This window comes from Cucurbita pepo, chromosome LG11, assembly GCF_002806865.2.
Source record: "Cucurbita pepo subsp. pepo cultivar mu-cu-16 chromosome LG11, ASM280686v2, whole genome shotgun sequence".
Classification (NCBI taxonomy): domain Eukaryota; kingdom Viridiplantae; phylum Streptophyta; class Magnoliopsida; order Cucurbitales; family Cucurbitaceae; genus Cucurbita; species Cucurbita pepo.
The window spans coordinates 6,812,898-6,828,020 of NC_036648.1; the positions used below are offsets into that span (position 1 = coordinate 6,812,898).

The window sequence follows — 15,123 nt, forward strand, 5'->3', positions numbered from 1 at the left end:
AAAAAAATAAAACTAGTAATTATAAATATAATTGAGACGTGAAAATATGAAAATAGTTGAGATGCATGCAAGTTGTGACTCAAACACTCGTGAATATAAACACAATAAATTGAAGACCATATTACAAATTTAGTTCATAAACTTAGAAAAATTATAAACTCATCTATTAGACAAAAAAAAAAATAGAAAGTTTAAGATTACTTTTGATATAAAATTTAAATTTGTATCTATCGGCTCAAATAAAATTTTAAATTTTCGAGTCTATCAAGAATCTAAGTATATTAACTCATTAAGACACGTTTAAAAGTTAAGTGACCAAATAGACACAAATCTCAAAGTTTTATAAACTAAACTTGTAATTTAACCTGTAAAAATCAAGGAGACAAGAGCTTTGAGCGTTCCCCGACCTCGAGAAGTAGGATTTCAAATATAAGTTTTCAACTTGAGGCTAACTCAAAACCTTAAAAACAGATACTTACTATCCAGCCACTCTCAGAGGTATACAAGTTGAGATTGACCAAATAGACACAAATCTCAAAGTTTTATAAACTAAACTTGTAATTTAACCTGTAAAAATCAAGGAAACAAGAGCTTTGAGCGTTCCCCGATCCTAAGACCACCTCGAGAAGTAGGATTTCAAATTTAAGTTTTCAACTTGAGGCTAAATCAAAACCTTACAAACAGATATTTACTATCCAGCCACTCTCAGAGGTATACAAGTTGAGATAAGAGTTTGAGAGGAATAGAGAAAAATGGTTCCGACAATCTTGGAAACAATAACATGAAGGGATGTACAAGGTTAAACCTGAAACCCATTTGCTGTTAACTATAAGTTATACAAACCTTGTGTCGCATCAATCCACCATACAAATTCAAAAGAGAGTACAGATTTCAGCTCAATTAAGAACTGTACAACTTAGTAAAACAACACTGATACACATTGAATTAGGAGAGTATTAACCCTGCATTTGACTGTAACCTCCATCAAATTCGGAAAATATCTGTTTGGAATCTCTCGTCGTATAACCTCCAATGGCCATACCTCTCGGTGTGAAAGACCGACCTCGGAATATAGAAATTCGGTTTCCTAATCTCCAAATTCTCCAGACTCGACGTAGCATTCACGATATCACGACTTGTCAAGTTCACACACCCAAACAGATCCAAGTACTTGAGATTTGGACATCCTTTACAGATCAAAGTTAGAGCTTTAGCAGAGAGTTTAGAGAAACAGAGTTCAAGGTGCTCCAAGTTGGGCATGAATTTTGCAATAGCCACAGCTTCTGAATCCACATCTTGTGGGCAAGCACTTAGATAACTGTCAGGGACAATTCCTTTTTGTTGGGAAGGATCTAAAGTGTTGAAAAAGTTTCGTTTTAGAGTCTTGATATTTGGACAATGCTTGCCGATTAACGACAAAGATACGTTCGAGATTTCATGACAGTAGCTGATATCTACTTCCTGGAGCTTTTGGCAACCAAGAGCAATCTTAGCCATTGATCTATCAGTAACATTGGCGCAGCTCTTGATGGAAAGAACCTCAAGGTTTGGACACCTAAAATGTAAGTAAGTAAGTTGAAGGCCATCAATTTTATCCAAAACCCAAACCTCATGACCAGAGTCTTTTGGATTAACATTTATTAAAACCCTTCAAAGGTCAATCCAAACAAGCTCTTGGAAATTGCGGAATGATCCATAGTCGATCGACCGGTTCAAAAATTTCAACCACATAATTGGAACAACGATCTATCTTAATATGTGAGATACCACATTGGTTGGAGAGAGGAACTAAGCATTCCATATAAGGGTGTGGAAACCTCTCTCTCTAGCAAACGCGTTTTAAAACCTTGAGAAAAAGCTCAAAGAGGACAATATCTACGAGAGAGGTTTCCACGCTCTTATAAGGAATGCTCATGATATTATAGCAACATTTATATAAAAATTCACAGTTATGCTAAAGTTTTGCATATCCAACTAACAAGAAAAGGACCAACCAAAGAGAATAAAGAAAAGGATGTTTCCAGAACAAGAAATCCTTCGTTCCTATCTTGAATGTGTTATCCAACAATTTTTATTCTAAAAGAACTGCACATTGATTGGTTAAAACAGATGCAAAGATCTAGTGATAGTTTTTAATTGACTTCATCATAAAATTCACGAGCAAAGTGCTTGCTGAAGAGGGAAAAACACCGAACAATGAAGGAAATCTTTTACCCTAATTGAACAATAAAAGCTTCATAATAATTATAACTAAAATTTAAAGAAGAAGAAGTGAATTAATTACCCTTGAGCGACCAATTGGAGAGATGAATCGGAGCAGTGTCTGATCCGAATAAGGGAAAGAGATCCAAGGCTCCATTGGACGGCAGATCGGAGCATGGAATCAATTTTGGCCTCGAATTGGGGCGACCACCAGGCCGGGGACTCGGTGGGGGTGGAGTCGAACCTGGGTTCGAGGTTGAAGTGGGAAAAGAGAGAGGAGTCGGTGGCGGCGCGGAGCCAGAGCTTGCAGACAAGCATGGGTCCGCGCCACCGCTGCTCGGTGGTTAGCCGAGAGAAGATGTTGGTTAGGCACTCCTGCGTCAGCTCCGCCCACGATGGCTCTGCCATTTCTTGGGTGACCTTAGGAATTCAGGAATACAGAAAGCTATGAGGTCAATAAAAGAGTTCTATCTCTCTCCCCTTGATGAGATGCCCGCCATGTTACAAAAGAGGCTTCAGCCGCGTCGTTTCAGACTTATAAATCTATGATCATCCTCTTAATTAGTCAATGTGAGTGAGACTCCGTCTCAACATTCCTCTCCTCGAATAAGGTACACCATAGCACCTCCTCTGAGGCCTATGGAGCCCTTGACTGACCCCTCCTTAATCGTGGTTCGACTCCTTTCTTTAGAGCTCTCGAACAAAATACACTTTTTGTCAACACTTGAGGAAATGGTAAGTTAAGGGGCATGATTCTGATACCATGTTAGAAACTACGACTCTCTTCAATGGTATGATATTGTACACTTTGAGCATAAGCTCTCGTGATTTTACTTTTGTTTCTCCAAAAGGCCTTGGCCTCATGCCAATGGAGATGTATCCCTTATAAACCTATGATCATTCTCTAAATTATTCTGATATGTTAGCCGCTAAGATATCAGTAGAAATGTTGATTTCTTTCCTTTTAAGTAGAACGTTTAAATCTCCACTCGTGATAGAGTCAAACCCTATTCCATGTTTAAATCTCCACTCGTGATAAAGTCAAACCCTGTTCCATAAAAAATTGAGAGTTTATCGTGATTGGATCAAGAAAATCCCTTTGATTATAATCTCATTTCTTATTTTATGTTCCATCTCACTTGCTTCGTCATTAAGAAAATAAGAAAAATTAATGTGTTTATTATTGTTTTTTCTCTCTTATTTTTATTATCATTATTTTTTAAAATAATACTTTACGTTCGAATTTTTCAGCTTTGGGCTGATGAAGAGATTTAAGTTTCGTATTTTAACACAACATATGTATCAAATTCATCAAACTTGAGCGTTTCTTATAGTTTCGTTGAAAATATCGAAAGAAACTTAGTTTTTTTCACATAATGATTTACGTACCTCCATGAGGGTGTTCTCGACAAGGTTGAGGTTATGAGGTCTTACAGATATGTGGAAAATATTAAAATACTTGAACGATATTAATAAAATAAAATAAAAATAAAAATTTGAATCAATAAAAAGAGTAAATGAGAAGATGGTCACATTTGTTAGGGCCATGTGAATGTCAAATGTTGACATCCTCTCTTTGTCTTTTTAGTTGTTGGGTCTATTTCATTCACTTCATTACATTGTGTCCCATCCTATCTTTCCACATATATATTTGCCCAATAAGTGTATTTATTTTAGCAGATATTTCAGGAGAAAGATTGAGATTTGTTAGGTCTAGATTCGTACGTCTAGATTTAGATTGGTTATATAGATTGTTTAAATTGTTTAAATTGTTTAAGCTCATATAAATACCTCTCCCCCCTACCTACGTTATTCATCTAAAAAAATCCAAAAACAATCAAAAGTAGAAGTATTCTACAAAAGTAGAAGTATTCTACAAAGTGTCTTGTATTCTCTTCTCAATTGGTCTTAATAAAGAGTTCGAGTGTTTCCACAGTGAGTTGTGTTCAACATTATACACGCACCGACCGAGTTTCTCGTTTAGATTTTCATCATGGTTGTATTTCTTCTCAATTGGTGTTAATAAAGAGTGCGAATGTTTCCACAGTGAGTTGTGTTCAACATTATACACGCACCGACCGAGTTTCTCGTTTAGATTTTCATCCTGGCTTTGTTTTAGGTAAAAAAAATCAAGATTAAGGCTTCATTTTAGGTAGAAAATCAAGATTAAGGCTTCGTTTTAGGTAGAAAATCAAGATTAAGGCTTCGTTTTAGGTAGAAAATCAAGAGACGAATCTGCATTTCGAATTAAGAATTGTTGTTACACTTTTTGATTCATTTCCCGTTCCTTTTATCTTGGGCATCTCACTTGGAATGACTATGTATTCTTATCACGGACCATTTGGAATGTTATGAATTATTTTAGCTTCTTTTTTTTATAGGGCTCATTCTAAATCCGACAAGGATATAAGAATATATATATATATTTTTATAGGGCACATTCCCATCCTCAAATTTTAAATCAAATATAGATTTAGTAACCAAACATTAAACATTTTTTTAATTAATAATTTGGATTAGCATACGATATAAATACCACTTTTTCCACATAAACTATATAGATTTTTAATCAATTTTATAATTTTTCTTTTTTTAAAAAATGATTAAAGTTAAATAGTGAACGATAATTTTTTAATCAAATGCTAAGTTGTATTAAAATTGTTTTTTTTAAATTAAGCATTAAAATTGTCGAATCGAAAAACTTTTAAAATTGTTTAATAATAAATCAGCTAAAATTTTAAATTTTTATACAAAAATAATATCTATAAATCTTTAAATTTTTAATTAAAAAAAAAAAGAGTTTTTTTTAATATTATCTCATCATAATTTGTTGTTTCTAATTTATTTTAAATAATTCTTTTATAACCATGGTTTTTCCTATTTTTTTTTATACAAAATGTAATATATAATTTAAATTATACAAAATTTTATATAATTTTAAATGTTAATACAAGTTCATGCTCAATCGAAATATATGTCTATTTTGTTAAATATATGATTAAAATAAATCAACATAATTTTATATATGTCTTATTTTATTTTATTTTTTTAAAGCAATTTTAAAATTATGAAGGTTTTAAGGACGCCTCAACTATTTATTTCTACGCTAAGGAACTTCAAAACGCCATTGCCGACGTTTCATCAGTCCCGATTTGTTTCAACCTTCATCTCCATCCAAATTATTCCAAACTTCTTAGGTCTAAGTTCATGACCACGCATCCATACAGTGTCTCAACAAAATCTAAATCCAACCGAATCAAGAAACAGAAAGCTGAACAAATCTATGTAGATGAAATCCAATCCAAAAGCTACATGAGCACCAAAAGCTTAACAACCTTATTCGAAAAAGGCTAAACACAGAGTTGAAGAGATTCAAACCGGTTTCTATACCGCCGACGCCTGCGAATAGAGCGGACGCCTGTACTCGTCGAAGAACTGGTCGCGATCGACGTAGACGATGGCGTAGAGTGCGTAAATGATCCCCGGAATGTAACCGAGAAGAGTCAAAATCAAACACAGACAAAATTCCACCTGCAATTATACCATTTCCACACAAAATTAGACCGAAAACCAAAACCTAGTCCAGATCGACGTCATCTGATTTAGATCAGAGAGAAGTTTCGTCGGCTGTTTTAGGTCACCAGGAGTTCAGATTGGGCGAAATTACAGAGAGTCAGAGAGATGGAAGAAGAAGTAAGATTACCGTGCAACAGCCGTGCTTTAGGCAAACTCCTAGAGGAGGAATGAGGATGGCGATGAGAATCTCGCAGCAGATCTCACATCCGTTCGCCATTTTCGAGCTTCGAGAGAGATCAGAGAGAGTTGTGGAAGAGAGTGGTTGATTCAATCAATGCGGAGGTACTGCATTTTGTTATTGCTTTTATAACCGATTGACCATCCAATACTTTTCTTCCACTTGTTTTATCATTTCATATTTTTATAATTTTATAATAACACGTTAAAAATAATCATTTTTCTTTATTTATATTTACAAATTTTTTTTTTTTTATAATTTTATTTATATCCACGTCAATAATTCATGCTTTGAAAGTGATCCATTTTTTTATTTTTTATTTTTTATTTTTAAATTTAAAGATATTAATTTTAAGAGTATTTTTAATTTTTTAAAAAAAAGTTAGAAAGAGTTTAATTAAACTTTTAAAAGTTACAAAAATGTTTTTGATTTTTTTTAGTTAATTCTCTGCCTAATTAACTCTTTAATTTATATCCGAACTCGCCCTTAACCCATTAAGGGAAAAGAAAAAATAAAAAGATAAGTTTCATAGCTTTGGGTCCGCTATCCCGATCATGATTTTCATACGGGAAAAGTCCTTCCCTTTTTGGCTGGTTGTGGGCGAGGAGGGATACGAACCCCTGACATCGTGGCTCGTAACCACGTTCTTTAATCCTCTAAGCTACAGGCCCCACCCCGTCTCCACTGGATCTGTTCTCAGGGGTACCCTAAAAAAAGAAACCTTTCATCTTCCCAATCATTTGTCATTTGGCTTAAGAAGATGTGAAAGCGTCTCTCTCTCTATAAGAACCGTGCGTTCCAAGGTGTGAAGTGAGAGATAAAAGTGGGAGAGATACATATGTGGGTGAGTGACGGGTGACATGTGTTTGAACCACAACCAACTAAGATACATATGTGAGTCAATTATAATAAGCTTTTTGTTACTAGAAGGTTAGCTGGTGACCCTCTAGTAGCCTTGTGATGCTCGAATAAACAAAGAGTACATGAATGAACCGAAATCATTTTCGAATGAGAGTATGATGACTGAGAAATACTTAAAAGAATGGATAGTTGTTAAAGATATTTAGTAATAAATTATAGTTTACCATATATATTATATTTAATATTTTATTATAAGGCAAATATCTAACATTTGCCTATTTGACTTATTACCACATGTATCTTTCCATTTATTGTTATTTCCATTTATTACTATTTCCATATCGTTGTAATTTGTTTTATTATAAGTAAGATAACTTTCACACCATTTAGGTGTGGTGGATTAATCAAACACTCTCATGGTATCAGAGCCCTTTCGGTTTAACAACCTCGATCATTTCTCATTTATGGCTTTTGAATCCTCTAATCTTCTTCTCCACCACCCCTGCTGGCTTTGACGCCGCAGGGGCAGTCTTCATGGCTGCCGCAGGCAGAGCCGATTGATTACTTTTCGGCTCAACCCTTTTGACCTCCAAATCATCCTTCGTCGTACTCTGTACATACAACCTCACATCTTCCAAACATAGCCTCTTTCGTTTTCTTCCCAATTTTCCCTTCATCCTTCACAGAAATCCTAATCTTAGAATTTTCATCAGCATTCTCTTCGAAAATATATAGAATCTTGATAAGCCCATCGACCTTAGGCAGAGATTTACCTTTGGAATTGGGTGCCACACTGGCCTCTTCGCCAACAAATTGCCGCCGCCCTTCTCGCCAAAATTGGCTCCTTCACCCAAATTCTCGGGGGTACCCTAAAAAAAGGAACCTTTCCCCTCCCCAACCATTTGCCATTTTGGGTTAAGAAGATGTGGAAGCGTCTCTCTCTCTATAAGAAGGTGCGTTCCAAGGTGTGAAGTAAGAGATAAAAGTGGGAGAGATACATATGTGGGTGAGTTACGGGTGACATGTGTTTGAACCACAACCAACTAAGGTACATATGTGAGTCAATTATAATAAGATTTTTGTTACTAGAGGTTAGCTGGTGATCCTCTAGTAGCCTTGTGATACTCGAATAAAGAAAGAGTACATCGAATGAACTGAAATTATTTTTTGAATGAGAGTTATCATAAGAATATGATGACTGAGAAATACTTAAAAGAATTGATAGTTACTGTATATACTAACAAAGTGTATCTTCTTTTTTGGTGGCTCGAGATCATAGGAACTCAAAAATTAAGTTTTGGTTGAAACAATTCTATTTCGGGTGACCTCCTTGGAAGAGAAACAGAAGCTTACCATAGATGTTTGGAGGGTGTCGTTGAACTCGTTTGAGTAGCAAAGAGGTGCAAGGATGACTCTCGATTGTAGGCAGAGCGAGCTAAATCGAAGCTAAAACGAGGAGCAAAATCAGCACCAAATATTTGTTTTCAAGCAAATGAAAGTCAAATAGACGAATCGAGAAATTAGACAACAACGGTGAACCAAAGCAGCAACGAGCGTGGGGTAAATGGAGTTGGAGGGAGTGTAACAAAGGCCCGAATGAGGAAAAAAGTTGAGAGTTTTAAGATAGTCAACGATAGCTATAACTCAACCCGTATGGTCGGACACCAGATTTAAATTTTTTTCTTTTTTTTTGAAATAAAGGTCGGGGCGACTAATAACTCAGGTTGGGTTGAGTTATTAACTTATTCAATTAAATAATGGTAGAAAATTTAATTTGATTAAAAAAAAAAGAGTTATTTATTTATTTATTATTATTATTATTTTTATTATGGTAAGGCTTTCAAAGTTGGGCGGTTAAGGATAAAAATGGTTTTATTCTAAAAATAATTTCCTTTTTTAAAATAAAACGGAAAAAATATGGCCAAAGGAAAAAAAAATAAAAAATAAAAAAATAAAAAAATAACCCTTTTTTTGAGCAAATAAAATGAAATAAAATAATATTTGAATCAGAGATGTGGGGGAGAAAAGGAAATTGGTTGCCTTGGAGGGCGAGATTCACTTCCATGACTATGGATGCCGATTGTTGATCCAGGTTTTCTCCCTCCTTTCTTCTCATCTTCTTCAACTTTCCTTCTTCTTTGCCTCTCCCTCCGCCGCTCGCCGGAATCCCTAACCCTAACCCTAACCCTAACCTTCGCTTTCCTCTTTCGTTTTTCTGCGTTTTGACCATGGAGTTCAAGTTCCGTGCCGGCGATCACCGATCTCCGCCACCGCCGCTGCAGTGTGCTTCTTCTATGCCGCCGCTTCAGTGTGTTCCTCCTATGCCTCCGCTGCAGTGTGCTCCTCCTATGCCGCCGCTGCAGTGTGCAATTTCCAGGTTTATGTTGTTTGTAAGCTGTTTTCTAGTTCGCATTGCGTTGTTTCTATGTTTACTCTGTTTGGATTCTGTGAAAATCAAGCGGACTGGAGAGGTTGAAATTTCTTCCGTTTTTTTGATGATTTGGATAGTGAATGGTTTTCCTTGGAATTGTGGAACTTTTTCTGAATGCGCTGGGATTCTGGCCGGCTTTAGGATGAGAAATTTAATTGCAATTTCTTAAATTTTGGATGGAAGTTTCAATTTAGGGAAAGAAGTTTTAACTTTTATTCTTCGTGTATATTACCGCGAAGAAATTTTATGCTTTTCCTTTTCTAGCTTGGTTAGGGTTCTTTACTATTTTAGGTTACGGAAGCGGTTCCACTTTGTAAAACCCCAAACATATCATCCCAAGCGGTTTTAGGTCCGGCTGCACTTATACAATGCATTTGAGAGAGGAATCTTGGATTTATGTTACTTTTCTCTGGTTTTACTTGATTTTCGATTTCGATTTGATGGATTTGAATTCAACAGACGCCTATCTCGGACGAACCACGAACATGGCAACACTGAGAACGCCGTTTGATACCAACGAGGTAATGCACTGCGAGATGGAGTTGATGCGATTGAGACAAGAGAAATTGGTGCTGGAGATTGAACGGCAGAGATTTCTGGAAGAGGATGCGAGGAGAGAACTGATGTTGTTCGAACGAGAGAGAGCGATTCGTGAAGTTGCGCAATCAGTGGGATATCCTCTCCGACAGCCCCAACCATGGGGAGTGCCGTTCGCTGCGGCAGGGCCTTCTCTGTCTCCGTCGCCTGCGGTAATGGTGCAATCATTCCAAGAATGGCAGAGAATGGATAAAGCAAAAAGTTCCGAATGCCTAGGGTTTGGTCCAGCGGCATTGCCACCACGGGTTCAGCCGTTTATGGCGGAACACTATAGGGAGCGTCAAGTACTACAGCCTGATGAAAACAAACTCATTGTACTGGTTTGGCTCTATCTCTATCTTTTTACATTCCTTTCATGATGAATAGATACCATGTTTTAGGGCTTTTACAACCACCTTTGGCTCTGTCTTTTTTCTTAAGAAATTGCTTTTTTTCTTAAATTATAAGTTTTTGCATACTTTAACTTAGGCACTTCCACTCCCAATTTTATGCATATCCGTTCTTAAACTTTTAGAAAGTGTCGGGTGTGACTTTAAATGTTTTTATTTACGAGTCTAGAAACAAAATTGTAAGGTTAGTGTTCCATCAGACATAAAATTCAATTTTATATCTAATGGATCAATTAACCTTTAAAAGTTCTAAATATGTCAAAGATCTATGGAATTGAAAGTTTAGGGACCTATTAGACATTTTTAAAGTTCATAGACCTTTTAGACACAATTTTGACGGTTTAACGATCAAATAGACCCAAACCTCAAAGTGAGATAGTAGCTAACCTCAAAAAATGTAGTATATGTCTACTGCTAAATGTTCATTTTGATTTTAAAAAAAAAAATTAAGTACAATATCTAGTACGATCGCTTTTTCATGAACAGTTCAAAAGGTCAATGTTTCTAAGATTTGAAATTGGAGTTAAAGATGTTTTTTAGATTTAATTATGGTTTCGATCCCTTTGTTTTTATTATTTCATTTACCCTATAGCTTTTATTGTTTTTTTTTTTTCTTGTTGTGTTCCCAAAAGACCAATTTTTTTAGAGAAAATTATGTGGTTATTCTTTTCATAATCACGAATTTGTCACCAAGGTTTCAATCCACACAAGCACTTGAATTTACCAATCACTGAATCAAAATTTTCAAAACTAATACTGATTGCCAAATAAATCTCCCAACTGCTCTTAAATTTGATAGTTTGATTTGAAATTTTGTCTACTTTTACTTTTTATCTTTTAAATAGTATTTTAATAGTTGAACTAAAAATTTAGTCCCTTTATTTTAAGATTTTAAGATCTGTGTATATTTAGTTTCTAAACTTTCAAAAGTGTTTAATAGGGCTTTGTACTTTCAATTTGGTGTTTATTAGGTCTCCAAGCTTTCAATTTTGTGTCTAATAAGTTCTTGAGCTTATAAAATGTCTATAGGTCCCTAAACTTTCAATTTGTATCGAATATGTTTTTGATATATTCAAACCTTCTTATAATTAATTTATGTATTAGATATAAACTTAAACTTTATGTAAAATAGACTCTACATTTTCAATTTTCTGAATCTGGCAGATTCATGAATAGGTCAAAGACCTACCCGACATAAAATTGAAAATTCAAGGATCTATTGAGCACAAAACTGCAAGTTTAAGTATCTATAAGTCATTTATTAAGCTTTAATGACTTATAAGACACAAAATTGAAAGTTCAAGAACTTATTCTGACTAAATATATATGTATCTCAAATTTTAGTTATCATAGTGATTAAACAATTTAGTAAAAACTAGCAGACAATTTAGATTCTAAAGGTTGCCAATTTTGGGTAAAACAGGCTGTAATATTGGAAGATAAGTAATCAAACTTGTAGAAATATTTATGTGAACTTTTATTTAAATTTACTAGGACAAAAAGGTAGTTTTCCATTCGCTTGTGTACTAATTATATAGGTATGATTGATGATCAGTTTTGTATTATCAAACATGGTTGGAATTCTAGGCAATCACAATTCAAATAATGGCATTATTTACGAATTAGAAAGATATTACACATCTTTTTGTAGGTGAACTAACTTCCTTCATGTCAAATGGTTTGCAATCTGATTTTGATGTCTTAATTTCGGTGAAATTTTGCGGTTCATACAAAACAAATGCCCTTTGTAAGAAGTGTTCATGTGTGTGATGTGCTGAATCTGTCTTTCTAGTTCTTCATTTCATGATGTTGTAAAGTCATGTTAGAACTATATTCATTTGCTTTCACATTATAAATACAACTTAAGAAGGATTAGGGGCATGCTTGGAATGACTTTTTAAGTACTTAAAACGTGTTTCTAGATCTGAAAAATGTATTTTTAAGCACGAAGTGTTTAAAAATATATTCTTTCAAGTGCAAGAAAAAGAAGTTTTTTAAGTATTTAGAAAATCAATTCAAACATGGTCTAAAATTAGAAGAGTTCATTCCTATGGAGTTGAGAATGTTGCTGCAGGAAAAACCCGACCCAAATTTATTTAGAGAAAAGAGAAAGGCCGAGATGGCATCAACGTCTTCCGACAACGTCCAATCATCTTATATGAAGAAGACTCCAAAGGGCGAGTTGAGTTGTGCACTGTGTCAAGTTACCGTGACAAACGAAAAGGTTTTTAATGAACACCTTCATGGCAAGAAGCACAAGCGCAGAGAAGCTGGTCTGAGGGCTCAAAATGCAAGCAAATTTTTCCAGGCTGCACCACCCGAGCCATTATCTAACAAAAGGATGAAGCTGGAGAAAACGTTTGGCTCTGCAGGTGCAATCGAACTAAAGGAGTCGAAAGATGGAGAAACTCTTCAAGGTGAGAAAACGGAAGGTAGTTTTGTCGCGAACGCATTAATTCCGAACTTTCTGGAATCAGGTGACAAAGAGGATAATGAGCAACAGAACCAGAACAGTAACCTGGAGAACCTTCTGAAATCAGGTGAAAAAGAGGATGATAAGCAAGAGAACCTGCAGAACTTTCTGAAATCAGACGACATGGAGGATAATAAGCAACCGGANCTGGAATCAGGTGACAAAGAGGATAATGAGCAACAGAACCAGCAGAACCAGAACAATAACCTGGAGAACCTTCTGAAATCAGTTGAAAAAGAGGATGATAAGCAAGAGAACCTGCAGAACTTTCCGAAATCAGATGACGGTGAGGATAATAAGCAACAGAGCCTGCATAACCCGAACCTGCAGAACTTTCCGAAATCAGATGACAGGGAGGATAATAATCAACAGAGCCTGCATAACTCGAACCTGCAGAACTTTCCAAAATCAGATGACGGGGAGGATAATAAACAACAGAGCCTGCATAACCCGAACCTGCAGAACTTTCCGAAATCAGATGACGGGGAGGATAATAATCAACAGAGCCTGCATAACCCTAACCTGCAGAACTTTCTGAATTCAGGTGAATTAGAGGATGATAATAAGCAACAGAACCTGCAAAACATTCTGGAATCAGGTGACGAAGAGGAGGATGAGCAACAGAACCTGCAGAACCTTTTGAAAGCAGGCGAAAACGAGGATGATACACAACAGAACTTGCAGAACCAGAACCAGAACTCGCAGAACGTTTTGAATTCGCAACAGAACCAGAACCTGCAGAACCTTTTGAATTTGCAACAGAACCAGGCAGTGTTTGGGCAAAACTTTACCACTGAGGACCTTCTTGCGGCGAAAAAGAAGTTTAAGTTTTGGTGTAAAAAGTGCAAGGTTGGTGCTTATGCTGCAGGCGTGATGGTTGCTCATTTGAATGGGAAGAAACACCAAGCAAATCTTCAACAACCTGATCAAACTTGGACAGGGAGGCCATTTTAGCTTTCAAGAAACCTGAGAGAGATGCAGATGTAGATAACTGGACAAAAGAAGAGGAACGGTCGACAACAGGTATTGCCCGTTGATTAGTGATAGGGCGGTTTAGAATGACTTTTTAAGTACTTTTCAAGCTTTTCATAGTCGAAAATGGATTTTCAAAATCGTAGGAGGTGCATGGTTCACAGCCGAAGTCTCGAGAGCCTCTAGAACCTCTAGTAAGTTGACCGTTTATTTAGTTAATATATTCCCATCTTCTTTCGTGCTAAATTATCCTTTACTTGCTCTCTTTTTTGGAGAAAAAGGCTTGCCTGGTGGCTACAGCCATACAACCAACCCAAAGCTAGTAGACAAGTTAGAGTGGTTGGCTTAGCCATAAACAAGCCTTTGATGATATAATAAAGAGCGAGTAAGGGACTGCATTTGGCTTGAGAAGGGTAAAACAAGATATTGTGAATATATTTCCTTAATTATCGTCTCCATTTTGGTGCGAGAACGGTTTTTCATAGCATGAATCGAGAATGTCGATGAACATGTTCGAAGCTATAATTTGTAGTTTTATATGGTCAAATTGTTCTCGTCCTATTTGTACCGTGAAGGATTGGGTAGCGTATTTTAGTAGGTTATCTTGTTAGTTCTCTTTCATGTTCGTGGGTAATAGTTTCTTGAACTTCAAAATGTACGTACTTAATTGGCCCTTTAAACCTAAATACAATGTGTTTAATATATGTTAACGAATCCCATTGAACATATAATTGGAAGCTATACTTTTTGAAGTTATTGTTTTGTTTCTCTAAGCTTTGAAACTACCTCAACTTGAATCAACTTTAATTTTGCTCCTCATTTTTATTATTATTATTTATTTGGTTCTTATGTTTAGTAAAATTGCACCAATAGTTCATACAATTATAAAATGTTACTATATTGAATGGTAGACATGTTTCATTACAATAGCACGAGTATTTACAATTCATGAATCACTAAATACAAAAAAGGCGAACAAAGATTATTCTCAAAATCTTATAAACTGATCACAATAATTAGACCGATCAAAAACGATAAATAGTAATGCCCATGCTTTTCTTATTTTCTCCTCAAGTATGATCCAAATTCTTGACATATCTCCTCAACTATCACTCAACTATAGATGGGTATGACATTGTTTGTAAGGTCTCTCTTGATGGTTCTTTCTTCTTATTGTAAAGTAATTACAATAAAATAAAATAAAATGAGAATAATTATTTAGGTGGTAAAATTTCACCCACCCACCTTTTGAGACGTTTTGAGAGGGAGAGAGAGAAATGGGCTTTGAGAAGGAAGAGAAAGAGAGGTGGGTTTTGAGAGAGAGAGAGAGAGAGNTGGAACAAACCGCGCGCCTCCGGTTTTGGAGGTTTGTTGATCCGATTGAAAGAGAGGAAATGGAAAGGATGGAGGGATTGAAGAAGAAGTTAAACCTAGAAGAAAACGA

The 15,123-nt window shown here is 35.6% G+C and overlaps 3 protein-coding genes across 7 annotated transcripts; 1 reads left to right on the forward strand and 2 right to left on the reverse strand.

The window, feature by feature from the left end:
* Nucleotides 1–743: 743 nt before the first annotated feature.
* On the reverse strand, nt 744–2,699 carry LOC111804858 (F-box protein SKIP1-like). The gene is made up of 2 exons (XM_023689662.1): nt 2,285–2,699; nt 744–1,555 (listed from the first exon to the last, which is right to left on the reverse strand). The coding sequence occupies exons 1-2, from the start codon at nt 2,608–2,610 to the stop codon at nt 985–987; spliced, it is 897 nt and encodes a 298-aa protein (XP_023545430.1). The 5' UTR covers nt 2,611–2,699; the 3' UTR covers nt 744–984.
* A 2,654-nt stretch (nt 2,700–5,353) lies between these two features.
* On the reverse strand, nt 5,354–6,092 carry LOC111805664 (UPF0057 membrane protein At2g24040-like). The gene is made up of 2 exons (XM_023690819.1): nt 5,906–6,092; nt 5,354–5,733 (listed from the first exon to the last, which is right to left on the reverse strand). The coding sequence occupies exons 1-2, from the start codon at nt 5,993–5,995 to the stop codon at nt 5,587–5,589; spliced, it is 237 nt and encodes a 78-aa protein (XP_023546587.1). The 5' UTR covers nt 5,996–6,092; the 3' UTR covers nt 5,354–5,586.
* A 3,115-nt stretch (nt 6,093–9,207) lies between these two features.
* On the forward strand, nt 9,208–14,405 carry LOC111805780 (zinc finger protein 830-like). 5 transcript variants are annotated; one of them, XR_002816707.1, is made up of 5 exons: nt 9,208–10,165; nt 12,309–12,711; nt 12,865–13,730; nt 13,826–13,873; nt 13,955–14,405. XR_002816707.1 is itself a non-coding variant. In XM_023691011.1 (3 exons), exons 1-3 carry the CDS (start codon nt 9,617–9,619, stop codon nt 13,659–13,661), a joined length of 1,749 nt encoding a protein of 582 aa, XP_023546779.1. In that variant the 5' UTR covers nt 9,208–9,616; the 3' UTR covers nt 13,662–14,405. The 5 variants fall into 5 exon arrangements, 1 of the variants encoding a protein (XP_023546779.1); XR_002816706.1 differs by having other exon boundaries at nt 12,865–13,873; XR_002816705.1 differs by having other exon boundaries at nt 13,826–14,405.
* The last annotated feature ends 718 nt before the right edge of the window (nt 14,406–15,123 follow it).